The sequence below is a fragment of the Hippoglossus hippoglossus genome, chromosome 5 (genome assembly GCF_009819705.1).
Source record: "Hippoglossus hippoglossus isolate fHipHip1 chromosome 5, fHipHip1.pri, whole genome shotgun sequence".
Taxonomy (NCBI): Eukaryota; Metazoa; Chordata; class Actinopteri; order Pleuronectiformes; family Pleuronectidae; genus Hippoglossus; species Hippoglossus hippoglossus.
The window spans coordinates 1,147,835-1,174,971 of record NC_047155.1 but is presented as its reverse complement, the minus strand read 5'-3'; the positions used below and the strand labels follow the sequence as shown (position 1 = coordinate 1,174,971).

Sequence of the window (27,137 nt, the reverse complement as noted above, 5' to 3'; positions counted from 1 at the left end):
AGGATGAAATGAAAATGTGGTTGAACTATGATCTTTGAGTTTTGGCTTCGTCAGTATTCCTGGATATGTTTTGTTCTCGTGGTCGCTCGGGGCTACAGGACTGGTTCCTGAGGCCAGTTTCGTGGATCTGAGATCAAACCTCAGAGTCTCCACAGGAAAGAAAAACGAAATTCTTGAATCCAGGACAACAATGTGAGCGATGGTGAAATCTTCTGAAAGCTTTTCCTCTGAGAGGATTTGGCCAAAATTGAACTTTCCCGGACGAACAGGTGGTTATGAAAAACTTCAAAGAGTTAAGACTGTTCTGTATTTGTTCATAGATCAGATCTTCACGTAAATTACAATTATAGACAAACACAATCGACAATCACTCGAACTTTCCCACCGAGGACGAAGACGAGGAGTTGGATCATCAACATGATCAGTAGGTGGCGCTAAAAGTTAGTTGCCATCCTGCTGCTGCAGAAGAAGAGTCAGGAGTTCATCGGCCTCGTGAATCTCATCTTTGACCCAAAGTCGACTTTTCATCACTCCAGTCGACCGAGCGACAAAAACCCTCTGAAAAGACTCTCTGAACATGAACAGGAACTCGAGCAGATGAAAGAAGCAGCGGAGACGAGTGCACGTCTTGTTTTTCCACCGCGACGACCACAGACCAGAGTCAAGACAAACACGCAGCGCTGTGGGAACTGAGCTGCACAAGGCATTCTGGGAAGAGGAAACCATCTCTGATCACCACTTCTCCCACTTGGACTGTCCAAGGCCTCGAGGAAATACCCCCCCCCCCAGGGGATTCTGGGAAGAGGAAGAGAGCCGACGTCATCCGAGGAAAGAGAAGAATAGGAAACGGGCCCCTGGACTTTTACACAACTCCCACATCCTTGAAGTTAGTCACAGACTGAAGTCTTACAAACAGGTTTTTAAAAACACACGTTTCAGTTTGCTTCAGGTTCGTGGAAGAGGAGGAGAACACCGAGTGAATGAGAGGACGTTTGTTCTGATTAGAGACGAGATGAGAAGCAACAGTCACATCTGTCCACAACTATCAGGAATAATGTGCAACCATGTTTGATCTGAAAGAACAAGATCATCACACGTCAGGATAAAACTCCAAGTTTTACACGATTGTCACTAATTTGTTAGTTTGACTGATTTACTATTAATTTTTACTTTAAGTTGGATTCATCCTCGTTTTCTATCAATTAATCAACTTTATGACGAAACTCCTGCAAACTAACAAACGTCCCATCAGCCTCAGCTGAACTTTCATTTTATCCTTCAAATATATTTCAACGAGGAAATTTATTTCATAATCTCTGAAGAAAAATAAAGTAACAAGTAAAAACCTTGTTTCTTTCTTTTTTGTTAACAATAGTTCTAACATTATACATTTCTTATTTTAAGAGAAAACTATTTTAACCAACACATGTGTCTTTAAACCACATTTTAGTGTCAGCTTGTAGAAACCAGATCTGGATTTTAACTTGTCACACAAACCCATTAATATCAGTTATTTTTCTTTTGTCTTCATCTAGATCCATGAATCTGTTTCTCTCTGGCTGAACCTGAAGTGTCGATGCTACAGTTTGAACGAGCTCGTTTCTTTGAACACGTTGTTCCCGTCTCTTCTTTTCATTCTTCCTCTTCAGCAAACACAGGAACAAGTCAGTTCCTGGAAGAAGCCGCGGAGGAAACATTTACTTATTGTTCAGAGCGAGAGAACAACATCATTAGTGTGTGTGTGCGTGTGCATGTGTGTGAATGTGTGTTGTACGCTGCCTGGTTGGATAACTGGCTGCTTCCATGAACCTGCCTCTGGGGTTTGGTGAAGAGGTCAAAGGTCATTTCAGCGAACACTCGACTCCCTCTTCACACTTCAGGGAGGAGCTTCATCGTCCATCAGAGGATCACATCTAACAGATACCTGAGATCAAAGTCGCACACTGTAGATTACAAGAATAAAGTTGTAAAGGAAAACCCATCGTGGATCTCAAGGAGCCGTGTGACTGAGTGTGAGCTGAAGCTCCTCTTTAACAGTACTGACACTAGGTCAGTTCTGACCTTCTGCACAAACACAGTCTCCATGTGTCGGCCTGAGCTGAGACTCATAACAACCTGAAATTCCAATCAGTCTGAAGGGAGCAGTAAAGATTCAGATTTACTGATTAACAGTAAAAGTTCTTCATCGTTCACATGTTTGCTTGAAGCGCTGAGTGGGTTCTGGGTGAAACTGAATTTTACAGGTGTGATAATTTCAGTTGGAAGGAGCAACAACATGTTTCTGGTGATAAATATAAAGAGCGAAAAGAAACAGAAGGAAGAAAAAAACCATCTGAATCATGCTAATTAGCTTGCTGATGCTACGATGCCCACAATGACAACATCATTTACACCTTAATCAGAGCAAATCAACAGAAACATCTGACAAATACAAGCTTTGACCTGATGATGGCGCTAGCTGTCGCCTGCACATCATGACTGTGATACTAACTTACACCACAATCCGTCCAACTAAGCATCAACCCACCGTGACGTCAGTTTGTCAGCTGCTGCTCTGAAGCCTCAGTTTGACATTTTGTTTTAAACCCAGAAGTGACCATATTTGGAGGAGAGGGGGGAGGAGCCTGACTGAGAGCTCAAGGACACACCCACCTGCACCAATTGGACGGTACCAGCTGTCAATCACACTGTGGTATCCCCCCCCCCCCCCCCAACACATCCGGTGCTTTATGGTCTGTTTGACTCTAAATGATCATAATTCACTAAATGAACATCAGCTGTTTGAAGAAGACTTGAAACTAGAGACTGAGACAGAAACTCCTGAATGTTTCCTGACGTTATAAAGTGAGAAGTCACTTTCTATAGACTTCTATAGAAACTACCAGAGGAGTCGCCCCCTGCTGGTCACTACACAGAAGACAGGTTTCAGGAACGTCCACACTGGCTTCACCTTCAGGACCCAAAGTCTTTTTTTACTTAAAACAAAATCCCAAACGTCTTGTGGCAGCAGAGGAACCGTTTCATGCTCTTAGAGAAATTTAGACAAGTGGTGAAACTAACGACCCAGTGACGTTCTCGTTTCAGAGCCACGCTGCTGCCCTGGCCCAACGGAGGCTCCAAAACACGCGTGATCAACGTTTCTGATCAAGTGAGAAAAAAACACTAGTTTAAGTTTGCTATGCACACACACACAGCCTGAGACGGACACACACAGAGAGACAGAAAGTAGTCCCCCCTCATTAGGCGTCTTAGCGAGCGGTGAAAGGAGCGTCTATTCACTGGACGTGGTGGGAACACTGGAACCAGCCGAGCAAAAAAACAACCAACCAGTCAGGAGGTAGAAGCACACAAGCCTCACGACTTCTCCTCAAAGACAAAGTGAATTCCTGTGAAGCTTAAATTTCAAGACTCCCATCCCCACGCTTTTCTCCGTCCTCTTCGTCGTCCCCCCCCCTCCTCTTCCTCCGCCTCTGTTTTTCTAAAGAGGAGAAAGAAAAGCTTCCTGAATTCCTCCTGACAGCTGTCACACTGACCACCAGCAGCTCAACCCCCCAACGACCAGATTCACACCAAAACCTGAATGAACAGCAGAAAGTAAACCAAAGCACGAAGGAGGATTCTGCCTCAACTCTGCTTAGAATAGGTTTAGTTACAAGCTGATTATCCTTTCAGGTGACGGAGGGACGTGTCTAACTTCAGTTATAAAGTTTGAAAGGTTTTTGGGTTCCAGCAGCTGACCGTGCCTCTGCAGTGAGGCTGTGTGCTCCTTCAAACAATGGTTTCTATTGGAGGAAATGAAGTGGATGATGCGTCACTGTTTTACAGGACGACACAGATGGAATACTACGATTGTTGTTTCTAGAACCGTCTCTGATGGAACCGGCTCCTGTCGCATCACCTCCACCATCACAGATAAACTGAGGAATCAAAAGGACAAACTGCTTCTTTCTTTGAGGATGAATCATATTTCTTTGTGTTTGTTTTTAAATTGTGACCTTTGCCAAATAATCAGGCTTTTTATTTGGAATTCAAACATTCTTTGAAACATGGGGGGAAAGTTCAGATTCATATCTATAATTCTGCATTTGAACCAAATGCAAAGCAAATTTTTATGTCGCAAGAAATGTGTTGAAACAAAAGCCACAAATCTCCAAACATCCTCCGGACATTTTCCTGTTGTTGTGAAAGAGTCTGAGCCGAACTGCTGCTGCTTCTTCACACGAGAAACAAACTGTCCACAAACACATTGGACAACAACCACTGCCACAGATATTCATTTAAAATAACCTGAATCAATATGAAATTATGCAGAGTAAATGGTCTGTTTTAATCCAACTGTGGTCGGATATAAATCTTTATCTCCTGCTGCAAGTGGAGGCTGATGCAGTCGGTCAGATAACAGCCTGTAAATCTGTGAAGCCTCAGGTTCTGGAGTCAAATAAAACCTTCACATGCACGAGGCTGAACCACCAGAGAGACTTTCCCAGCCTGTGTGTGTGTGTGTGTGTGTGTGTGTGTGTGTGTTGTTCCTTCCCGTGTGTGTGTGTGTGTGTTGTTTTTCCTTCCCGTGTGTGTGTATCTCTGAAGTGATAAGGTATCAGAGGAGAGATAATCCACTCCCACTGCCTCCATATCTCCCATCGCTCTGACACGATCCCAACCATTCTCACACACACACACACACACACACACACACACACACACACACACACACACACACACACACACACACACACACACACACACACACACACACACACACACACACACACACACACACACACACACACACACACACACACACACACACACACACACACACACACGTTGTGTAGTTGGTGTTTGTGAAGCAGCAGCAGCAGGTTGTCAGGTCCGACTCGTTCACACCTTCAGATAAAACAAGCTTCTATTACGTACGTACGTTGTTTGTTTGATTACGTAATCAAACAAACAACCAGAGCCAGTCTCCTGTGTTATCTTCTTCTTATCTATGAATTTCTATCTCCAGTGATAATAACTTGTGATGCAGATTTGAAAATGTGTCATATACATAAAGTTTCAACACGTAGAAAGAATCCTGTCGATCCCTGAATCCTGATTCCAAAAGGATTTTCACTGATCTGTTTGTGACGACAGTTTGGTTTCTCACAAGTGGACAAACGCAAGAACGTACACACAGGAACACACAATCTGTGGTGTGTGTGTGTGTGTGTGTGTGTGTGTGTCCACTTGACACCAAAACACTTCCTGTCCTTTACAACTTGAACTTTTAAGGAAAATATACAGAATGCTTTGTGTTTCCCAGAGAAACTTTATTTGCTTCCTGCTCCTTGAATCACACGACACAATCGGAGCTGCCTGGTAAAGTTTAATGTCAAACTCATAAAACACACAAAGCTGCGCAGTTTGTGACACTTTCCTCACTCGTAAGAAACAAGTGTCTTTTTATTTTTATTACAGTCGTTAGGAGAGCGTTTCCATCGGCTGCTGTTTTCTCTCAAACATCGTCCAAGTTCAGAATCCTTCACATTCAGGCTAATTTCAGCTCTATTGTGTGTGTGTGTGTTTAAAGAGTGTAGATTTATTTTAAGACTGAATTTCATGTGGAAAATCCCATTAACAACTAGAACGTCACTCAGTAGAGTTCACACCAACTGTCCCTTAAATTCAAATCAAGCTGCAGCAAGTCACACACACACACACACACTCATAAATATCAGTCCTCTAAATATGTCAGATTTTTTTAAATCAAGAACCATGAATTATTCTCTGAGAAAAGAATTCTGCTCCAAAAACAAATGGACTGAGGTGAAAACATAACCTCCTTAGCGAAGGTGAAAATCCAGATTCAGCAGTTTACAGTGAATCAGCTCAGAACATAATTAAGAGTAATGGAGGGGAAACCCAGAAGAGCTTCCAGTAACATCGTGGATCTGCCAGAGTTGGAAATAATCAGATGCACATGACACAGTGGTTGTGGTGTTGTGCTGATTATGGTTCTAATAAATGTGTGTAGCTGCAACTGAGATAATGAGCGAGCCTATGTTTTAGAAAACAGGAGCCAAACACGTAAAAGACGCCAACGAAGACGTCAACTTCATTCATGAGTTCCAGAGATCGTCTTCATATGAGAAGGACAAACTCCAGAGAAGGTCGGAACCCTATTCTCTTCATTTCTGAAAACAGCTCAAGAAACGAGTAAAGACAGTTTAGTATCCTAGACTGGGATTGGGACACACACACACACACACACACACACACACACACACACACACACACACACACACACACACACACACACACACACACACACACACACACACACACACACACACACACACACACACACACACACACACACACACACACACACACACACACACTAGAATCTAAAATAAAATCCTTTATGTCAACTACATTGTCCTGCAGAAAGTCAAATAAACTTTCCCCCTGAGGACATGAGTAAAACAAAGCCTTTCATTTAGAAGTGTGTGTGTGTGTGTGTGTGTGTGTGTGTGTGTCCCAGTCTGTTATTTCCATACTTGTACAGACAAAACAGAGCCAGACAGTGTAGCAGGAGAATCAAGGACACGTCAACAGTGTTTACCTGCGTTTGGCAGCTGTACAGTAAAGGACACGTGTGCAGATGAACATATGAGTGAAAACACGTATGTGAAACGGTGTGTGCATGTGGCCTCTTGTATAGGAAGAGAAACATGTGTAGTAAAGTTAGAAACTAATGTCTCCTCAACACAGATTAGACACATCTGTGCTGCAGCTGGAAACCGGCAGCAGAAGTAACTGCGGCACTTTAACGTGTGAGTTTAACACTTTTTAACGAGATCATTGCAGCCTGATAATCAGACTGAAATGAAGACTTCACTGGAACCTTCCCTCAGACTGGGCTGTGTCGGGGTCGCCTGGCGTCGGCGGTTTGCTCAGATGCTTCCAGAGCGGAAGGAAGCGTTCGTCTCCGCACAAAAACTTTATTGTTGCCTCAGTCCTGATAAGAGCTTATTAATTAGGAGGTTAAGATAAACACAATAATACAATAGAGATTGTTAGTGCTTCTGCGAGGGGGGGGGGGGGGGGGGGGGGTTGCGTGTGTGTGTGTGTGTCTTTTGTTATTTTTCAAACACAATAAGCAAACACAGATAAAGGAGTTATTTGGAAATTGGACTGAACGTTTGACATTTTAAAGTCGTTTCCTTCTGGAGCGACGAGAACAGAGAGTGAAACACATCCAGATCCAAAGAGACGGGAACCAGCTCCTACTTGATGAGTTCCACCTTAATGAGTCAGTGTCAACACTCGTGACACTGATGGAACATTTTATTATATAACATATCTTATTATCTTCAGAGGCTGAAACTGTCACTGTTGTGTCCAGACTCATTTATTTTGGGGGTAAACTTGTGAAACAGCACTGAGGCAGCTGATGGGATCAACCTGCTGGTTAGTGACGGTCACCTCAGAGAACTAATAACCAAAACAAAGAGTGTAAATAAAGATGGACGACATGACGGTTCCCAAATAGTGAAGCCAAAGGGTTTCCCCCTGGTGGATGGCTCCATTATAGGTCATAAACCCCGCCTCCTCCATGTTAGCAGTACAACCGTGTCATTATTATGAGCATTACCGTTACTATGTTAGAATCAGTATGTCAGTTGTAAACTAGTTTGAACAAAAGGTATTTTTCACCTGCTGACGGCGCTAGATGAGTTTCAGTTCATCCAGTGGGGAACATGAATGTCTGAACATGATTTCATGGCAAAGCAACAACTAGATGTGGAGATATTCTAGTCCGAGCCACAGACTGTAATAAAGATGGACGACATGACTGCTCCCCAAAACTGAACACCATACATTACTATTCTGTAACAAGCCACCAGGGGGCGATGGAGACATTTTGGCCTCATCATGTCGTCCATCTTTATTAACGGTCTATAATAAGGAAAGAGATTTTACGAGCTGCCGCAGAGACCGACTGGCCTCACGGGTACTGGACCGATCAGGCCCCTCACTAAAGGTGACTGTACTTTGGAAAAGTCCGAGTCCCTGAGGACGGAATATTTGAGGAAGTAAAAAGTTTTCTGCTGCAATTAATTTAGACCCTGGTGCCTGTGGAGTTCCTGGTTCCTGGTTCCTGGTTCCTGCAGTGGAATCGCAGCCCGCGCTTCACTGGGATACGTCGCTACCACCGAGGAATCTCGAACAAGACATTTGAAATAATTATTGTGACGTAGAAAAACATAAAAAGACAAAGAAATTAAAACCTGAGTAAAAAGTGAGAATGAATCATCCTGAGAGTTGAAATTCCACAGAAAAGCCGCAGCAACAGAAAATAAACGAGGAGTGAATGAATATCTGAGAATGATTAATGCACCTGGAGGCTCTGGCTCGGTTTGATTTGGCAGCGCCTCCTTTCTAAACACTTTGATAAGAAGTGAACTTCACAACAGCTCCACATACATTCATCCTTCACTGTCACCACAGCGTCTTATCGCACCGGTTGGAGGATACTTCTCCGAGACGCTGTTCCTGACGCTCGGACACGGACTGCGTCCCGAGCTTTCCAACGCAAACTAAATCAAATGGACTTTAACTTTCTCCACCTGTGCTTCTTCTTCACTGGATTGTAAAAACAGTTTGATTGATTTCTGTGAACGCAGCCTGTGACAGACTATTTACACAAATGAACTCATGTCTAGACTCTAACGTGTTGATATCAGTGAAATTCAGGTTTGATAAATGTTATGAGCAGCAGCAGGTTTATTTTATTCTATATTCTATCTTTATGGGAAACTGAAGCAGGTGATGTGAAGTTCAGTGTGTTGCAGGAAGGTTCCAGCTGATTCTTGTGTCTCACCCAAATGTTTGAAAGGTTAAGAAAATAAATCTTGTACGGTCACATTCAATTTATTCTGTAGCTTCAAAAATGTAAAGTGGTGATTCCCTGACTTCTCCTGAGGTGTTTTATCTCAACAGCTGATGTTGATCCTCGGATTCTTCAGCTAGCGCCATCCGCAGGGTTTTTACATCATCGCATAACTAATTAAAACCAGACTGATCAGAAACACTTGAACAAACATCAGTGAGATGAGAACGACCTAAAATACATTTATTTAACATCTACTTAGATTTTTTTAGTTTGGTCCCATCTGCTAACATGGAGCAGGAGGGGTTTATCTACACCGCAGCCAGCCACCAGGGGGCTGGTCATCAATCTTGATTTAAAGTCTTTAGTTCAGGCTAAAATAACCTCAACAACTCTGTAATGGATTCGTACAACAGACAATCATGGTCCCCAGAGGATGAATCCTAATCACTTTATTGATTCCCGGACTTTTCCTGTTGAACTTATTTTATGAAACATCTAAAACGATTATTTGTTGGTTCGCCATGATTTTTTTTTCAGAAATTCCTGTTCCCCACAGGATGAACTGTAATAAGTGAACATTCAGATTCTTCATCCAGCGCCAGCAGCAGGTTTAAATGTCATTTGACGAACTAGTTTACAACTGACCTACTTGTCAGATTAATGCTCATAAGAAGAGCCGCCCTCTCTTGTACCTGTGGGACATGGACATGATATCTGTTGCACATGTTTAAAACAAACCACGAGTCTTTTCCCTCTTTCGCTCTCATTCATTACGTCGGACGCGACAGGATTTTTGTGTCATGGTGATGGTGTCAGTTCAGAGAGAATCCCCCCCCCCCCCCCCCCCCCGGAACCAGGCCCCTGACCCACACTGGGCCCTGACCCCGGGTTTGAGGCCCCGCTCATCTCCATGTGAGGACACCGATATATGAACCCTGCGCTGCTGTCTTGTCCTCTGGGACAGAGACACTGATGTCAGCCTGTCTGGGTGGTCCGCTCTCCGTCCGCTCTCCGTCCGTCTGTCCCCTCACAGACTTGCTGCATTTATGCATTTTAATATGTTTGCCCAGATTTAACAAACTAGATCAACGTTAGTCATCGAGCTTTGAAAGGGGCTGGATGGTGGATTTAGTTTTCCAGTGTTCAGCTGAGATTCACATGCGTGAGAATATCATCAATCTGCTCATCGGTCTAAATTAAAGAGAAGAAAATACGTGAAAGTGGATTTTTCTAAAAAGTTGAAACATATATTTAAATGTAAGAATTTGCTTTAGTGGCCGAACTCTCTCTGAAATTAACTCCAGCTTTATCAAACTGTTGCTGACTCACACACTGTTCAGCTCAGAGAAAGATCCTGGTCTATCTACATGAACCACCATGTTTCACTGCTGCTGTGACCCCCCCGACCACGCCCTGCTGTTAATGAGGAGCGCGACATCAGAACAGGATCCAGTTCATATGTTTCATATAATTAGATTTTACAGTTCACACACACACGGGAAGGAAAAACAACACACACACACACGGGAAGGAAAAACAACACACACACACACACACGGGAAGGAAAAACAACACACACACACACACACACACACACGGGAAGGAAAAACAACACACACACGGGAAGGAAAAACAACACACACACACACACACACACACACACACACACACACACACACACACACACACACACACACACACACACACACACACACACACACACACACACACACACACACACCAATAGAATCTAAAATAAAATCCTTTATGTCAACTACATTGTCCTGCAGAAAGTCAAATAAACTTGTGTTAATATAGGCTGGTTGAATAACATAACATTTTCACATGAGCTCATGAATGCACCGTCTCAATCTCACTTTTTGTCTTTCATTTATTCACACAAAACAAACACACACGTGTGTGTGTGTTTGTTGAACGAGTTCCAAACTTGGGACGGTCGTGTGTGTGTGTGTGTGTGTGTGTGTGTGTGTGTGTGTGTGTGTGTGTGTGTGTGTGTGTGTGTGTGTGTGTGTGTGTCCAGCTATCCAAACACAACATCCTCCCAAAGTGCCTGTGGGCTGGAGGAGGAACAAGGATCTGTTTAATGATGAAGAGGATGTTGTTCTGGGCTCTTCATCACTGTGGTGTGTCTGCATATTTTGCGTGTGTGTGCGCGTGTGTGTGTGTGCATGACATGTTAAATCATGGCTCTGTGTGTTTTATTGTATTTTGTTAACCCGGGAGTGGACAAATCAACAGGATGATGAAACTCAGAGCAACGTTAAGAAACATCACTTTCTTTCAAACCTTCCATAACCACGAGGTGAAGGGCGGAGACGTCTCCTGGCGAGTCAGACCACTACTGTGTGGTTCATGTTCTGAACGTACAGTTGGAGACGGAAAATAAAAACCTCAGGGAGGACGACGGAGAAATAGTTCCCCTCCCTCATCAGTTACTTCTGTGGCGTCACAGAGTGAAGCTCTTCACCTTAGATTTACATTCAGAGCATCTGTGCTTTCAACTCCAGGATTAAATATACTGACGTTAAACTGGATCAGGAGAAAACAAATACCTGGTGAAAAACCATGAAACTGAAACAGTGTCTGCTGACAAAGAACAGGGCCGACTGGCATCTAAAACCAAGATGGCTGCTGCTGGTGTCGACAGGAGGAAACCAGGGAACATTTGATCGAAAGACGAACAAACACCTGCTGTGCAAAGTCCTCATTTACATGTTTCTGTCGCTTCGTCTAACAAAGATGTACGACCCCGGGTCGCCCAAATATATCAGACACAAACGCTGCCATCAGTGAAGCCTCTGTATAAAGGTCCCTCCCATCCGAATTTTCATTTGTCAGAATAGATACAAAAACCTCTCGGGAATCATCTCTCTCTTTCCATGACCTCCACTGCTTCCAGCCAACAGGGGGCGATCCAGATGTTCTGACCTCATTTTAAGGAAGCTGTCACATCTTGAGTTTAAGGCACACGTGTTGCTGACTGATTGTAGGTCTGCTTTGAGGCCGATGATATCACCTCCTGGAAATCACTGAAGGGTTCCAGACCCATTCACAAACGCAGGAGGTTGTGGTGATGCTGAGCTAAACATCTCAAAGTCCTGTTACATGGTGGAAAACACCGGGTGCCTAATTTAAGACAAGATGAAATATTTTGTTCTTGAAAACATCCCCAAAAAAACCCAACAAAAGAAGTTCCACATCTGGAAGAAAATCAGTCATGATCCAGTTCAACGTATGACATACATGTACATACCTTAAAGAATAGAACACCTACAGAGGGTAACAGCTAAGAAGCTGCTGGGACTTCCAACAGTAATTAAAACCCAATCAAGGCACCTTACGGAATAACTGGGATTCCTTCTGGGAATAATCTACTGAAAGTCAGACGTTAGCTCAGCAACATCAACAAACTGTCAAACTGTCAAACTGTCCCGACAAGAGAATCTCAGGATTTCATGCTCTGTGGGTATTTAATAAACCAGGTGGGAAGTTTTGAGTTTCTTTGAAAGAGAAGGAAAAGTCTGATTTCATTCAGAAGACGTCCGGTTGGTTTGTGCACAGCTGGATTTGGGCGTAACACCGGACTTCATATTGTTTTAACATCAATCCAGTTTGCAAATGACACAAATACATCACACACACACACACACACACACACACACACACACATATATATATATTACATATATAACAGCTTTCTGTACAGATATCTATGGGAATAAAACAACATCAAATCTGCTGCTTGATTCTGTTCACATGACATCGACTGCACGTCCGTCCTGGAGGACCGACCCCCCCCCCCCCCACTGTTCTGCCTGAGACCCTCAGGGCAAATTCAGAATTTATATGAGCTACATTATTAAAATCAGTTGAGACTGAGACATTTAATCCTGAGGCGTATAGAGCATCTCCACTTCCTCCCACTATCGTGAAATGAAGCAGAAACATCTCAGATACGAACGCTGCCATCTGGAGTCTGTACTGAGGTCCCGCCCACACACGCTCTCGACCAATCAGGAGTCAGTCTCAGCTGTCAATCATGACGTCTCAGCCCGTTTATATATCATAACCAATTAAAACCAAACTAATCAGAAACATTAACTCGAACAAACATCAGTGAGATAAGAACTACCTGAAATGACAGAAACCATCTTTGACAAACATTTACTCTTTAGTTTGTCCCATGTACCATCTACTAACATGGAGGAGGCTAGTTTATGACCTGTTTTACAGACAGCCACCAGGGGGCGATTGAGACGCCCAGGCAACATCACTCATGAGGTTTTTTCATTTCATAATTAAAATAAAATATTGTATTTCACCTGGCCGGGTTCACATGGTCTGATGGTCCATCAGGTCTCAATCTAAGTCATATCTTTGTTAACGCAGGATTAGAGCTACACACAGTTCATGTTCTTTTCACTTATTCAGATGTTCATCTCACTGATAATAATAACCCCCCCCCCCACACACACACACACAGTTTACTACAGTTCATTTACTCCACAATGTATTAAAACCCTCATTTATTGCGTCTTTAAGAGAATAAATGTCCACCAACAGTTATCCCCACCGTGTGATGACTTCAGTCGTCTCTCCTGCTGAGGACATAAAACGTTTACAAGGGACTTTGTGAAACGGGCCACGTCCCTGAGTCCGGCTCAACGCACGCCGTCAGCTCCTCCATTAAAAGTGATGTAAAGTCTGGTTCTGTCTCGGTCCCTCCTCGGCCTCAAAGAACCAGACTCCTGCGGCCGCTGGCCCACAAGTCTTAACTCAGGCTAACAGCCCACATGAGCCCTGATCCTGCAGCAGGGACTCAGACGTGATGAGATGTTCACGAACACCGAAGGTTAAAGGGCAAATCAAAGCTTCACGGAGATTTGTATTTTGTTATCGCAGAGCTGTGCTCACAAACTGGAACGTCTGCCTGGGCCAATCAAAGCACACATGAACAAACACACACACACTCAACCATCTTTAACACACACCTCAATGAAATATAGTTATATATATATATATATATATGAAAACAGTCAGAAATCCTCATCATAACTTCCCAGAATCCATAGAGACGATTCAAATGTCCGACCAACAAACCAGAACCAAAAATAAGTATGAAATTATATGAAGGAGAGAAAATTAAATTATCCTGAAAAAAACGATATGACTTTTCACTTCACATTAACCCCCTGCTGCCTAAACAAAGATTCAATTATAAATATCCTCTGTAAATGTCAGTTATTTCCTCCATTAACTGATGAATCATCAGGAAAATAGTGACTATTTCCATCCATGTATTCGAGCATCAGGATTAGAGAGAACGGGTATTTCCATCTTGTCCATCTCCTTCACATGTGACAGAATTGACAAAGTGGATTCCGCCTCAGCTCTGAACCTGTAAATCTGACACATGCTGGTTTGTAACGTGAGCTGTGGTCGGATCACGTCGGACAGACGGTGTCTCGCCTTCAGACTGGATCATATTGTGCAACATGTTTCCTCGAACTCGGATCTTCCCTCGAGCATCATTTAAAATGTGCTTCTCATTTTTCGCGGATGTGAAACGCCTGGATTTTCACACAGGTCGTACATCTGTTTGAACGTCTGTTTTACATTCTCTGGTTTCAGAGCTTCAGAGCATCAATCTGGCTTGGCCCTCACCTCTGGGTTCAGAGAGACGATGTTTCAGGCGTCTGGAGACACAAAGTGTGAGGATGAAGATTTGCACAGTGCAGCGTCTGTTCTGAGCGGTTTGCTGTGATGCTGGTTCCAGCTTCTCTGTCTGACACTGTAAGAGTGGCCTGCAGTGATTGAGCCTCAGCATAGAGAGCTGCTGCTGGACTCATGAGAGACACACAGACAGAAAGACATTTGTGGAATAAGTAGGTCGATTATTGAGATGATTACGTAGAACAGAACTCCAGTAAACTTTCTTAAACTCCGACTCTGTATTTAAAGTTCCAGACGGACGAGTCACAGAAACAAAAGGCTGCAGCCCGACCAGCTTTGAACTTCACGTCTCTTTGGCCGCCGGCCATCAGATAAGACTTTCATCTGGACTCTTTGTTGATTCTAGTCCCGGAGCGATGTGACCACCGGATTTTTAAAAAAACACGTGCACCCGCCGCACGCCCAGCGATCCGTCTGCTACTGTGACGCAAAACCTCCTTCCTGTCACTTTCCCTTTACTCCGTCTCCTGCTGCCTCTGCTTCAGTCTCAGTCAGCCAACACTGATTAGCTCGGAAAGAACATTTATTTAAAATAAACGTTGAACACAATCGTTGTAACTACGGCAGCGGAGGAGGTTCGTTCTTGTTGAAGAAATCTCGGAGAAAGACGACGCGAGTTTAAATACGTGTTTAACAAAATACTCTTGATGTTTTTATAGCAGCTTCTCACATCTTCAGTTGATGTGAAACAGCAGCTGCTGCATCTGTAGAGAACTGTACGATCCGCTGTGTCACTGTCTCTTTAATAAGGCGGAGTTTATATACACGTCACTGCTGATTGGACGACACCTCTGACACACCCACCAAACGAGAGGAAACGAACTTCGTAGCTCGTTGACACGTTTAGAGGAAACACGTGGTTGAATCTGGATATTGAAGCTAAATGTTCAGAGATTCAACGTGCCCCAGGTGAAGCGAAAGCAGAGACGACATTTCCTACAACCTCGCCGACCAATCAGAGCAGACTTTATCCGGAGGAGGGGTCTTACAGAGACAGGAGCTGAAACTGTGTGTTTGAGACAGAGGCTGAAGAGAGGAGCTGCAGCGATGGACAGTCTGAGGACAGACATGTTTATCTAAACATTAGAGCATGAAAACATTTCACAGTAAAAACATTAAAATGATTAAAGTACAAACAGCCGTTCAGTAAATGTAGTAAACACACACATCCTACAGGTGGCTCTGTACCAGCGTCACTGTGTTATCACCACTTCTGTTTGACAGGAGACACAATACAGCCAGGAAAACACCACAACACACCACAACACAACACAACACAACACAACGCATGCACGCACGCACACGCACACACGGCAGGAAACAGCAGTCCCACACACAGATTGTACAGCAGTGGGGGTGTTGAACTCCATAACAGGAAAGGCAGAGACAATTGCGGGAGGTTTACTCACAGAACAGAGACATGGATGTGGACAGAGACGTGGACAGAGACATGGACAGAGACGTGAACATGAACAGAGAAATGAACATGAACAGAGACAGAAAAACAGAGACATGAACAGAGACATGGACATGAACAGAGACATGAACAGAGACATGGACATGAACAGAGACGTGGACAGAGACGTGGACATGAACAGAGACGTGGACAGAGACATGGACATGAACATGAACAGAGACGTGACCAGAGACGTGGACAGAGACATGGACATGAACAGAGACGTGGACAGAGACATGGACTTGAACAGAGACGTGGACATGAACAGAGACGTGGACGGAGACGTGGACAGAGACATGGACTTGAACAGAGACGTGGACAGAGACGTGGACATGAACAGAGATGTGGACAGAGACATGGACATGAACAGAGACGTGAACAGAGACGTGGACTTGAACAGAGACGTGGACAGAGACATGAACATGAACAGAGACGTGGACAGAGACATGGACATGAACAGAGACGTGGACATAGACATGGACATGAACAGAGACGTGGACGGAGACGTGGACGCTTTGTTCTTTGGGACGACTGTATTTTCTTTGACAAAAAAAACTGTTTCACAAACCCACGAATCAGACGGTACTAATGTTTATATCCCGTCTTTAACCAACAGGGGAAATGTTTATAGACTAAATTCTCTTTGTGGAATAAATGACATTAAAAATAATTGAAAGATATTTTCCTGAATCACCTTAAACTCCTCTGGAAACTCCTTAATAAAACTTCCTGGAAACCTCCACATGAAACCTTGATGACCACCAAGGACTCTCAGACCCCTTCCAACGCCCCTTAAAACACCCTGAAACTTCACAATGACCACAAATCCTGATCCAGAATCCCCAGAGTGTCAGTTATGACCAACTCCTACAAGAACTCACAAAACCTCCTCGGTGAAAACCGGATCCTCCTCAGTAGTCAAACACAACCAAACCTCTAAGATTCCCCAGAACATCGATATGGACAACCCAACGCTCAAAACCATCTCACTGCCCCTTGAAGGTCTGGCAGGAGCAGCAGGACTCAAACCTCTGTAGAGACCCTGGAACCCGGAACATCCTCAGGTCCCTCGTGAAACTTCCTAATTGACCACAGAACTTTGACAGGGACCTCTGGTGAGTTTCCATGATTCTCCTGGAAAAGTCCCAACTCTTCAAATCAAGTTTCTCTTTAAATCATCAGAATAAATCTCGTGACACGTGATCATCATCAGATTTCACCTCCGTGGAAATAACAGCAGGTTCAATGAAGAACTTGTGATTTAACAGATGATGTTATGAATAAAGTGATGGATAAACTTCACAACCAAACTTGTAAAGACTCACGGAGCAGAGCTGTGACTCGGGATGACGCGCGTGTCCGCGGCTCCGGTTTATTCCACCTGGAAGCAGCGGGGACGTGGTGCGGCTGAGTGACGGCTGAGTGTCGGCTGAGTGTCGGCTGGGTGACGGCTGAGTGTCGGCTGAGTGTCACCTGCAGGATCCGCTCGTTATAAACACACTGAACATGTGGGCGCGAGGAGCCACGCCCCCACCCCGACACACCGCCCCCTGCTGCGTTCAGGTGCTGCTCGGAGTAAACCACTTCCGAGGACGTGATAATATCACAGACGCACTTTATTTCTCACCAACCGAAACATTCTTCTTATGATCAGCAGTTTTTTTTTTACCACAGACAAAATCTTCCCAAATGTTTGGTCTCAAGTTTTTTGTAGAAATTCATCCGATATCTGGTTGAAGACTAAAAAGTTGGAGAAATAAACACAAACAGATATTTACACACAAATACACGAGAGAAAAACAATATTCATCACGTCCACGTTTAAAAAACACGTGATGCATCGAATGTTTACAGCTACAACCAGAGATTTAACACAATATATCTCTTCAGTAGATGAATATCACATAATTAGTTGATATAATTAAAGGTTATTTTTATCAAATAATAATAATAATATAGAAACGTACTCTTGACAAATGACTTTTACTTTGTTACTAATGTTTCCTTTTCTTTTGCCATCACTGATATTGTATCATTTAATCTGTTGTATTTAAATGTTGTGTTATATCACTTTGCTCTTTTATTTTAAATGACATTGTGTTGATTTGCTTCTTGACCTTTTTAACAGTGTTTAGGTTCATGAGGTTGAGTTGTAATAAATTCCTACATTTCCTGCAGCACCTGAACATTAGTCATGTTCTTCATTGTATAAAACAGCTCCCTCTAGTGGAATCAGTGTGTTAACAGCTGCAGTTCTGAGACTGTGGAGCTGATTCTACTCATTTCATTCAGTTTCCATTTACCTGAACAATGTACTTCACCAAACTGTTTCACCAAATCCATTATAGACGACCAGACACTAGATTGTTGGGGCCACGTTTAGAAGCTGGGTTTGTGATGTTATTCCATTTTATCTGTAATGATTACATCTCTGAGCAGCATATTAACAGCTGATGTTAACTGCCTTAGTTATTGGATGATATAAGAACAGGCTGAGAGAAACCAAGTATTAAAATCAGGAAGTTAAAGCTGCAGGTTTGAGGTTTGGTGATTCAGTAGCTGTTATTTCATCTTCCTGGATTCAATCTGAGAAATGACGACAAACCTAAACACGTTGTCGTGTCAGTACCAAAACTTAGTCCATGATGAACGAGCATATATTCAACCAAAAGAAATATCACAATTTACAGAGGAATAACAGAGAAGAATAAAACGATCCTGACACAAAGTAATAAATCCAAAGTGTCAAAATGATGATGGTTATATGATTCTTTAATGTTTGTCAAATATTGATTCATTTCTTAAAGTAGACGGAGTCCGACAAAACAGGATGAAAACATGAAATATCTTTATTATCAACTTTAGCTGAATATTTATTTATCATAGTTTTATAAAACAAAAACAAACTTTGTCACTTTAGCTGTAAATGTAAAGAGTTTATTAGACATTGACAGATGAGGATTACATGTCACACAGTTGTTGAGGTGTATAAGGCAACTTTCTTTTTTTTTCCTATAAAAAGTAAAAACAAGAGGCTGTAAAATGACGTCATCAGTGAGTTATTCCAAAGGATTTTTTATGGACTCAGAGAATTTATTGTATAAAAGCATCCTGAGCTGAAAAGAATACAAAATATAAGAAATAACAAAACAAACAGAAACATATTATATAATATATATATATAATATAAAGAGTTGTCGCAGTGTCAGAGGCTGAACAAACTGTCAGTTTGATTATTTGAAATCAGAGAGCTACAGGGTTTGTAGCTTCAAGCTGGTAAAATATACGTTCTGTACGTTATTTTTAACGAACTGGTATCAGATCAGTCATATGCACAAAGTATTCCAGGTATTGGAATTAGTATCAGGAAGAGAAGCATCACAACATCCCTGTTTCCTACATTTAATGTTGAAGATTTATGTTCAGCACTTTTCTGTGATTTCATATCAAACTGGCTCATTTCAGTTGGTGTGATACTGGCTGAGTAAATGAAAAATAACCATGAAATGTCAAAACAAAACTAGATCATAAATGTATATTTATATAACGTATATTATATTTCAACACTTCTGGAGTCAAATCTCATCTTTGGTTTTAACAACATTCAGAGCAAAATCTTTTTACACTAACAGATGTTTTAAATACGAATTAATCCGACAATCATTTTCTTGAAGAATCGTTTGGTCTATAAAATATCAGAACCTACATTTATAGTCAGGACATTCATTTAATATAATTTCCATTATTTTATGTATTTACTTGTCTATTTAACTTAATTGTTCTTTAATGCCCTAATTTTTAACTCTGGTTTTACTCATGTTTAGCATTTTAACTTCACTTTTAGTATTTTATTGTTTTCTTATTGTTATTTTATCTTTCTTTGATGTTTCCTCTTTTTGAGTAAATATACATTTGCACTGTGTGGACAGGACGACGTCTGGGTTGTTGTTTCTATTGTTGTTATTTGATTTATAGACACAATTGTGTTACATTGTTTGTATGAAAATTCTCATTTATGTGTTGATCAACTGATGAGAGAACGATAATAGACTTTTCTGATTGAAACTTTATCCATGACCTGTTGATGATGATTCTGTGTTTAAAGGTCAAAAAGGTTCATGAACATGAGACACATGATGTAAAAGAACAACAGACGTCCTGAAACATGAATCAGTGCAGAGGAACAGATACATTATGTAATATAATAACAAGTATTTTGTCTTCAGGTTGAAGGAATTAAACTGAATATCGTATAAAAACACAACATGAAGTAGTGGTTCAGCCCACAGAAAGTAAAAATACACACAACATAACAAACAGGGAGTAATTTACAGTTCATGGTTTGTGAGAATTGCCTCGAGGACGTAAATCACCTCAAGATGATCAGATAATATCCAGACACATAATAACCTCGGCGAAAGAGGGAAGTTCACACCGTGTTTGTCTGTTTGTTGTTTGTCAAAACGACCAAACTGATTTCCACCCAACATGGAGGAGGGGCGGAGCCGGAGAAGATCCATTGAAACTTTGGAGCAGGTTAGGGGGCGGATCTAGGGTTTTCTTTGTTATATGACAAACTAGCTCGGAGATCTCGTCTGATCTCGACATGTTTAACGTATTAAACCCCTGAAGATCTTTGTTGGTCAACATCACGTTTTCAAAAGGTTTGAAATGACAATTTTCTCTCATGGCGACTGGATCTCTAAATATGCTAATATGACCCCCCCCCCCCAGCTTTAATGGAAATCACTTCAGTAGTTTGAACCCTGCTCACAAACACACAACCAAACATATCGTCTTTGGCAAATGAATCGTTAACTCTATCAAACCACTTCCTTTTCTCTTTTATATTTCTACTCTAAGAACTAGACAATCACGTGAAGCGCTGTTCGGCTCGGGCGGAGGGATACGAGAGACATTCTGGTGTTAAAGCCGTATCTGTGGACGTGAACTGGAGGATTTTAAACTGAACCGGTTGCATTTAACAGTGAATTCTAAAGTAAAGAGAACACGTTCAGTCCGACTGACAGGGACGAGGTAGCAGACGTTAGTACACATTGGATTTACCTGAAACAAACCACGGGTCAAATCTTTGATGCAATACAACAGAATTAATAATCTTAGTGTGAAATGGACGAACTCATTTGTAACCTGAAACCGAGGTTGTGTGAAATGGTTAAAATCTATTACTGTATTTTATAAAATAACTAAAAGTCACTAAAGTAACTGTCTATAGTGTAAACTGGATAAATTCAGTTACGTACATACATGTGAAAGATATGTTCTATAATATATAAGTATATAAATCTATATATAAAAATGAAGGAGGTGTTTTCAGTGAATTTAAAGGTTGTTACTGCACCTGAATCACCTGAATCACCTGAATCACCTGTTCAACATCTGTTCAACATCTGTTCAACATCTGTCTGAACATGTGTCCACTTATGAAATAGAACACGCAGAGGGATATTTGGAGGTAAACACTTTGTTCTCTGTTCCGTAGACGAAGAAGCTGCGTTCTTTTCCTTTGTACGAGTAAAGAGCGTGAGTCAGCGGCACCAGCTCGATGGTCTGACGCTACAGAGAAAAATAAAATACAGCTTTAACGTTAAAAACAAATCACTCAAACGTTCAGTTTTTAAACAGGGAGCGAAAAAGCAAACTGAACAATCAGCAGGGAGCATTTTGTGTGATTTTGTACCTGCTGCAGGATGCGGCTGGTGGAGCTGAAGCGAGTTAGGTGTTCGTTGATCAGTTTAAAAGAAACATCACAGATCTCCTGATCGGGGAAACCCTGGATGGGATAAACCTGAGCGACCGAGAGGAAACAAGAAGAGCCACGTTAGAAATCAGGTCTTTGTATCTGCTCTCCACTCGTCAGAAGTCGGTCATCATAGAACAGGAGGGAGATGTGAAACGATCTAAAAACAGGAATAACTGTGAATGTTTCCAAACTGTTCACAAAGGGCAGCTGATGGGAACGTCACTGATTTTACGCAGTAAGTGAATCTGAGTGTGTTTGTGTGGGAGGGAGAGCGAGGAAAAGACCATTCAGGCCATTTTCAGACATCAACCCTGAAAAGATGTCCTCACAACTGGGTCCAGACCTTCTCTGGAGCGCTCAGGTGAGGGTGGAGCAGCAGGCAGAGGCAGGATGTGCACATTCATTCATGGGTTTTTGTTTCCAGACATCATTCCCTCATCAACACAAACCCTCCTGACATCTTCCTCTGTGTCGTGACCCGATGATGCTTCACATGCCACCAATGTAATGTATTCAATGAAAGTTTTTACCAGAACATTCTCGTCGATGAAGAAAGGATCTCCTGTCACCTTCTCAAACTTCTTGTCAGGAAAGTCCGGCTGACGATCGGGAATGAAGTCGTCTACGTTGTGTTTCCTGCACGCACAGGAAAAACCCAGATAAGTCAGCTCAGACGTGTTGCACAGGAGAAGAGAGACGGAGAGTGAGTGTGAGCGGCGGGGACGGACCATGTGACCGTGAGCAGGATGAAATGCAGCAGGTTCTGGCTGCCGTGACAAATAGAGCAGGACTTGTAGCCTTTGCCGTGACAGGAGATACACCTGCAGGGCCGAGAGGAAGGAAACAGATCTCATATCTGACAGCACAGGGGAACAGATCGGACCTTCTCAGTCAGTCTCTCCTTCACAGTCAAATCCTTTTTCACCAGAGCGTCCGTGTCTCCTCTCTCACCTGTTCCCGGGACATGTTCAAATTCACCTGCGTTTTCCCACTGAGCTTATTTTAACAGTTTGAACAACGGGACTGCAACACGGAGGAGAAGCTCAGACAGAGTCAGGAAAGAAACCAGTCGGACTCAAACCTCTTGCGACCTCGGCCGTGACAGGAGGTGCAGCGCTTGTTCCTGGATCGACCGTTTCCGTGGCAGAAAGTGCAACGCTTCTGCAAAACAACATGTGGGTCTGAGTTATGTGTCCTTTAAGTTCCACATTATTACGAAGCCGTGACGGTTTTTTCTACAAGCCCAGAATGTTATTGCTGCCTGAAGCTACAGTCAGACACACTGAGCGTCTTGTTCCCCTGTGAGAAAAATGTTGTTTTAACTCAGTGTGGTTGATCTGCTGCAGATACGATATCATCTCACAGAGATTTATGACTGTAAACACAACTCACACATTTCACTGCACAACTTTGTACATTTCTGAGGACACTGATAATGAGGTTCAGAGCTGAATGGACCCGCCTATCGAGAATCAACTGAAAAATAACGGACAACGATTATAATAATTCATTTAAATCTTTTTGAATCCAACATATGAAATATTCACTTTATTATAGCTTCTTATTCTTCCTTTGTAAATATGTCTCAATGTATAATTGTATAAAGAAAAACACCTCACCATGCCTTGACCAAAGCAGCAGCTACAGCGAGTTCTTCCAAAGCCGTTACATTTGTGACAGAGCTGAAACACACAACCACATCTTACTATACATATAATACTATAACAATAAGGTCAGAGCTAGATTCAAATTAAATAAACAAATAGAAATAAAAAGTTGAAATCAGACTCCAAGAACAGGCAGTAGCAGGAGAAGAAAGACTTTCAGGAATCTGTTTCAAAACGAGCTGCACCTTTATGAAGGACGTGTGCGGCACGCGGACCTTCTCTACCATGTCGGTGTATCTCTGAGGTAGAGTCACTGGGACGTCCCACGGTGGAGGACACATGCCGTACTGAGGACCGTCCACCATTTGTCCTGTTGGAAGAAAACATAATGAAGTGTGGTACTTTGAACTGCGGTCAGTTCTGATTAATCTGTGCAGTTACTGTCTGATTCCTTTTTAAGAGATTCCCATGAAAACTAGAATTATCACTCGACGGTAGTTTGCCTCCACCAACCAGGGCTGTTTCAGTCTGTGTGCACTTTCTTCCAGACTCATATGAGGTCACAGTGACGTTTAACCATGAAAATCTAATCAGTTGATCTTCAAGTGAAGCGACAACCGGTCAAATTTGAGGAAATTGCCTAAAGGCAGACTTGAGATATCATGTAAAAGACATGTTTAATGAGGTCACCATGACCTTTGACCACTAGAGTCTAATCACTTCATCTTTGATTCCAAGTGAATGTTCGTACCAGGTTTGAAGAAATCCCCTCAAAGTGTTTCTGGGATGTTGCGTTCAGGGCAAACGCCTGCTTTGTAAGATCACAGTGATCTTGACCTTTGACCTTAACCTTGCAAATTCTAATCATGTGATCTGTGAGACTGAGTGAACAATTGTACCAACTTTGAAGATATTCCCTCGAGGTGTTCTCGAGATATCGTGTTCAAATCAGTAGGACAGACACCCCGACAACAGAAACACGAAAAGATAACTTTCTGTGAAATGTTTGACTTTGTCCGCTCAGAGTAAAGTTTTACCGTTGTAAGGTTCAAACTGCCAGGCGCTGGTTCTGGTCTCAGTGTAGGTCTCCAGTCGATACTGCCGCAGGAAGGAGACGATCAGAAAACACACCCACTCACTATACTCCAGTTTAAACTTCACATAATCTCATTTCTGCTGACGTCTGCAAAAACTGACGTGGATTCTGAGACAGTGTGTTTTATTCCAACCAAAAAACATGGGAAGTTCACACAGCCAGTAAAAGTGTCACGGAGCGTTTGTTGTTAAAGGATTTATTTGGCGTAGTGACACCGTCGTGACCTTTGCCAGTCCCACTATGAAACCACATGCAAATTCACAAGATCCTGCTTTTATGAGGATCTGCTCAGGATTCCACACACACTCGTAAATATCCATGAAATATTCTCAATTAACAAAAAAGGTTGAAAAATGTCAAAAACTCACGATGTTAAAGACAGTGGGAAAAAAAGATCCTCAACAAAATGAGATTGGCTCTTCCTCGGGTCACGCCCCCACATAACAGGTTAGTTGTTGGTTAGGTAACGATGCTCGTACCCGGTAGACGGTGATGGGTTGCAGCTCTCTGAACGTCAGGTTCCTGGCAGGTTTGGAGCTGTACGTCCATTTGGATTCCACGAACTGGAGGAGGGCGTGTCGAGCCTCATCCTCTGATATCGTAGGGACCCTGAGACCAAACACACAACATCTGTTATCCCGTCATGCTTTCCCCTTTCTGTCTATACCCCTGAGAGAATGACAGATAAAGCACAGAGTCGTCAGCAAAGTGTTTTCTAAACAGAGTGAATTACTGATGTGAAGCTACCTGACGTTGGGCACCAGGGTGTTCCTGTTGAGTTCAGGCTGGGGGCTGTAGGCCGGGGGAGGGGGGTACAACGGGTCATCCGCTGGAAACATTTACACAAAAAACAACGGGGGGTGAAGGTTTGGAAATATTAATAAACAAAAAACAGAACAGAAGAGACGCAGAGACTCACGGCCTCCTTTATGGCCTTGGTATCCATGTATGTCATCCAGCCAGCCAGGAGGGGGCGCTGAAGGTCCCTCTTCTGGGATGTTTGGATCAAACGCACCTGAGAAGATGAGGTAAAGAACAAGTGTCTCATTAATATCAAACACAACGAGACGATGGATGAAATACGGTTTCTCTCTCGTTCTATTCTTCACTTCACTTTTACTCCATCTTACAAAAAGTGTGTCTTAGTGATAGAACAATGCAACACAATGCAATGGAAACATATATATTAAACAAATATAACGTGTCATCGCATTGTGTCTCATTCTTCTGATCAGGTGGAACTAGTTTCCTCGCGGTTCCAGAATGTTGACTTTGATACCAACTTTCTATCTTATCACGATACTCGTCAACGAATCATTCCTGGAGTCAGAAATGATACAGATTCGACATTTAATACCTTTTCGATCAGAAACAGAACGTCCAGGAGGGTTTACCACATTTTCAAATTCACAGTTACTTCCTCAGGTTAATGTATATGTTCCTGTAGGTGGAATAAAACATTACAAATACTACAATAAGGCTTCACTAATCTGGACTTAAAATACATAATAAATAGCAATAATAGAAGAGAGCTCTTTCTATATGGATTTGTTCGACACCTTGGGACAGTCCAGAGGGAAGAAGATGAGTTTGCTGTCCGCTCCGTCTCAGACGAGTGGACAACTTGACTTTCTGTTCTTCAGAGATCTGCTAAAAGCTCTAAGGAACACGCCTCCTGCTCGTTTACTCAGTTTAGAACAAACACGAGTAACTACACCACTAATCTCGTTTCAGCCCACACCCTGCGCTGGTCAATCTTTGTGTTTAAGGGTGTCGTCTGAATGGAGTCATGGGACTTCTGTACACAGAGCACACTCGAGAAGGATTAACAGCAAAGCAGGTCCCGGACGCAAAATCCAAAATCCATCCACATCAGCCACACAGCTGCACTGTGACGTGTGACTCGTGAGCTCATATCTCCACCAAGGCCCAACAGTAAGAAATTCAATCCAGCTGCACCAAATCACACACTCCTAGACAACAGTCCTCTAGAGCTGCTTTCAGACATGAACTGGACTCTGGAGAATCTCCAGACGTTCTCCAGAAGGGCTAAGAACACTAATGAGCGAGAGCCTGCAGATTTTCTTCAGAGCTTCTCCGGTGAAGACGTCAACTTGGAAAGACGAGGAGATCCCAGAGCTCGTGGTGATGAGGGCCGACGCCCGTGGTGACCATGTGATCTCCGCAGCAGAATGAATTCGTTACATCCTGCTGTGCCACCACCCGTCTGAACGCTCAGACTCCGGAGAGAGTCTGGACCCAACTGCGCGGAAATCCTCCAGAGTTCATGTCTTAAACAAGATCCATTCATTACTCTGTGGGAAATCAATGAAATACCCAATGTGAAAGAAAGTGAGATTGTAAAGTTCTTGTCCCATGTTCCATCCTTCCACCGAGTTACAACTGACAACCATGTGACAGACGGGTGAGAATGAGTTGAGTTCGGTGTATTTGTTATCATGTTATTGTGCTGGTGTGTAACTAACATTAAACTTAGCCGAGCTCCGACTTTCCAAACTGCAACGAACTTGTTCTCACTAAACTCAGAAGAGCATCATGTTTTCTAGCAGCACCGCAAT

At 42.7% G+C, this 27,137-nt stretch overlaps 2 protein-coding genes across 3 annotated transcripts in view; both read right to left on the bottom strand.

Moving 5' to 3' along the window:
• Positions 1-20,581: 20,581 nt before the first annotated feature.
• The window catches only part of LOC117762189 (protein SSUH2 homolog), an 8,663-nt gene continuing 2,107 nt past the window's right edge, over positions 20,582-27,137 (bottom strand). Inside the window, exons 2-13 of one of the 2 annotated variants that reach the window (XM_034586711.1) lie at positions 25,478-25,573; positions 25,306-25,387; positions 25,038-25,167; positions 24,500-24,560; positions 23,708-23,832; positions 23,475-23,537; positions 22,937-23,016; positions 22,584-22,676; positions 22,386-22,491; positions 21,793-21,900; positions 21,503-21,668; positions 20,582-21,471 (exon numbers count right to left, since the gene is read on the bottom strand). In XM_034586711.1, coding sequence (XP_034442602.1) covers positions 21,534-21,668; positions 21,793-21,900; positions 22,386-22,491; positions 22,584-22,676; positions 22,937-23,016; positions 23,475-23,537; positions 23,708-23,832; positions 24,500-24,560; positions 25,038-25,167; positions 25,306-25,387; positions 25,478-25,573 — 1,079 coding nt within the window. In that variant the 3' untranslated portion in view covers positions 20,582-21,471; positions 21,503-21,533. Of the gene's footprint in view, positions 21,669-21,792; positions 21,901-22,385; positions 22,492-22,583; positions 22,677-22,936; positions 23,017-23,474; positions 23,538-23,707; positions 23,833-24,499; positions 24,561-25,037; positions 25,168-25,305; positions 25,388-25,477; positions 25,574-27,137 lie in introns of both variants that reach the window. The other variant, XM_034586710.1, reaches the window with a different exon arrangement.
• Positions 26,726-27,137, bottom strand: part of eif6 (eukaryotic translation initiation factor 6) — a 21,374-nt gene continuing 20,962 nt past the window's right edge. Inside the window, exon 7 of the mRNA XM_034586725.1 lies at positions 26,726-26,738. The gene's annotated coding sequence lies outside the window, so the exon portion shown is untranslated. The remainder of the gene's footprint in view (positions 26,739-27,137) is intronic.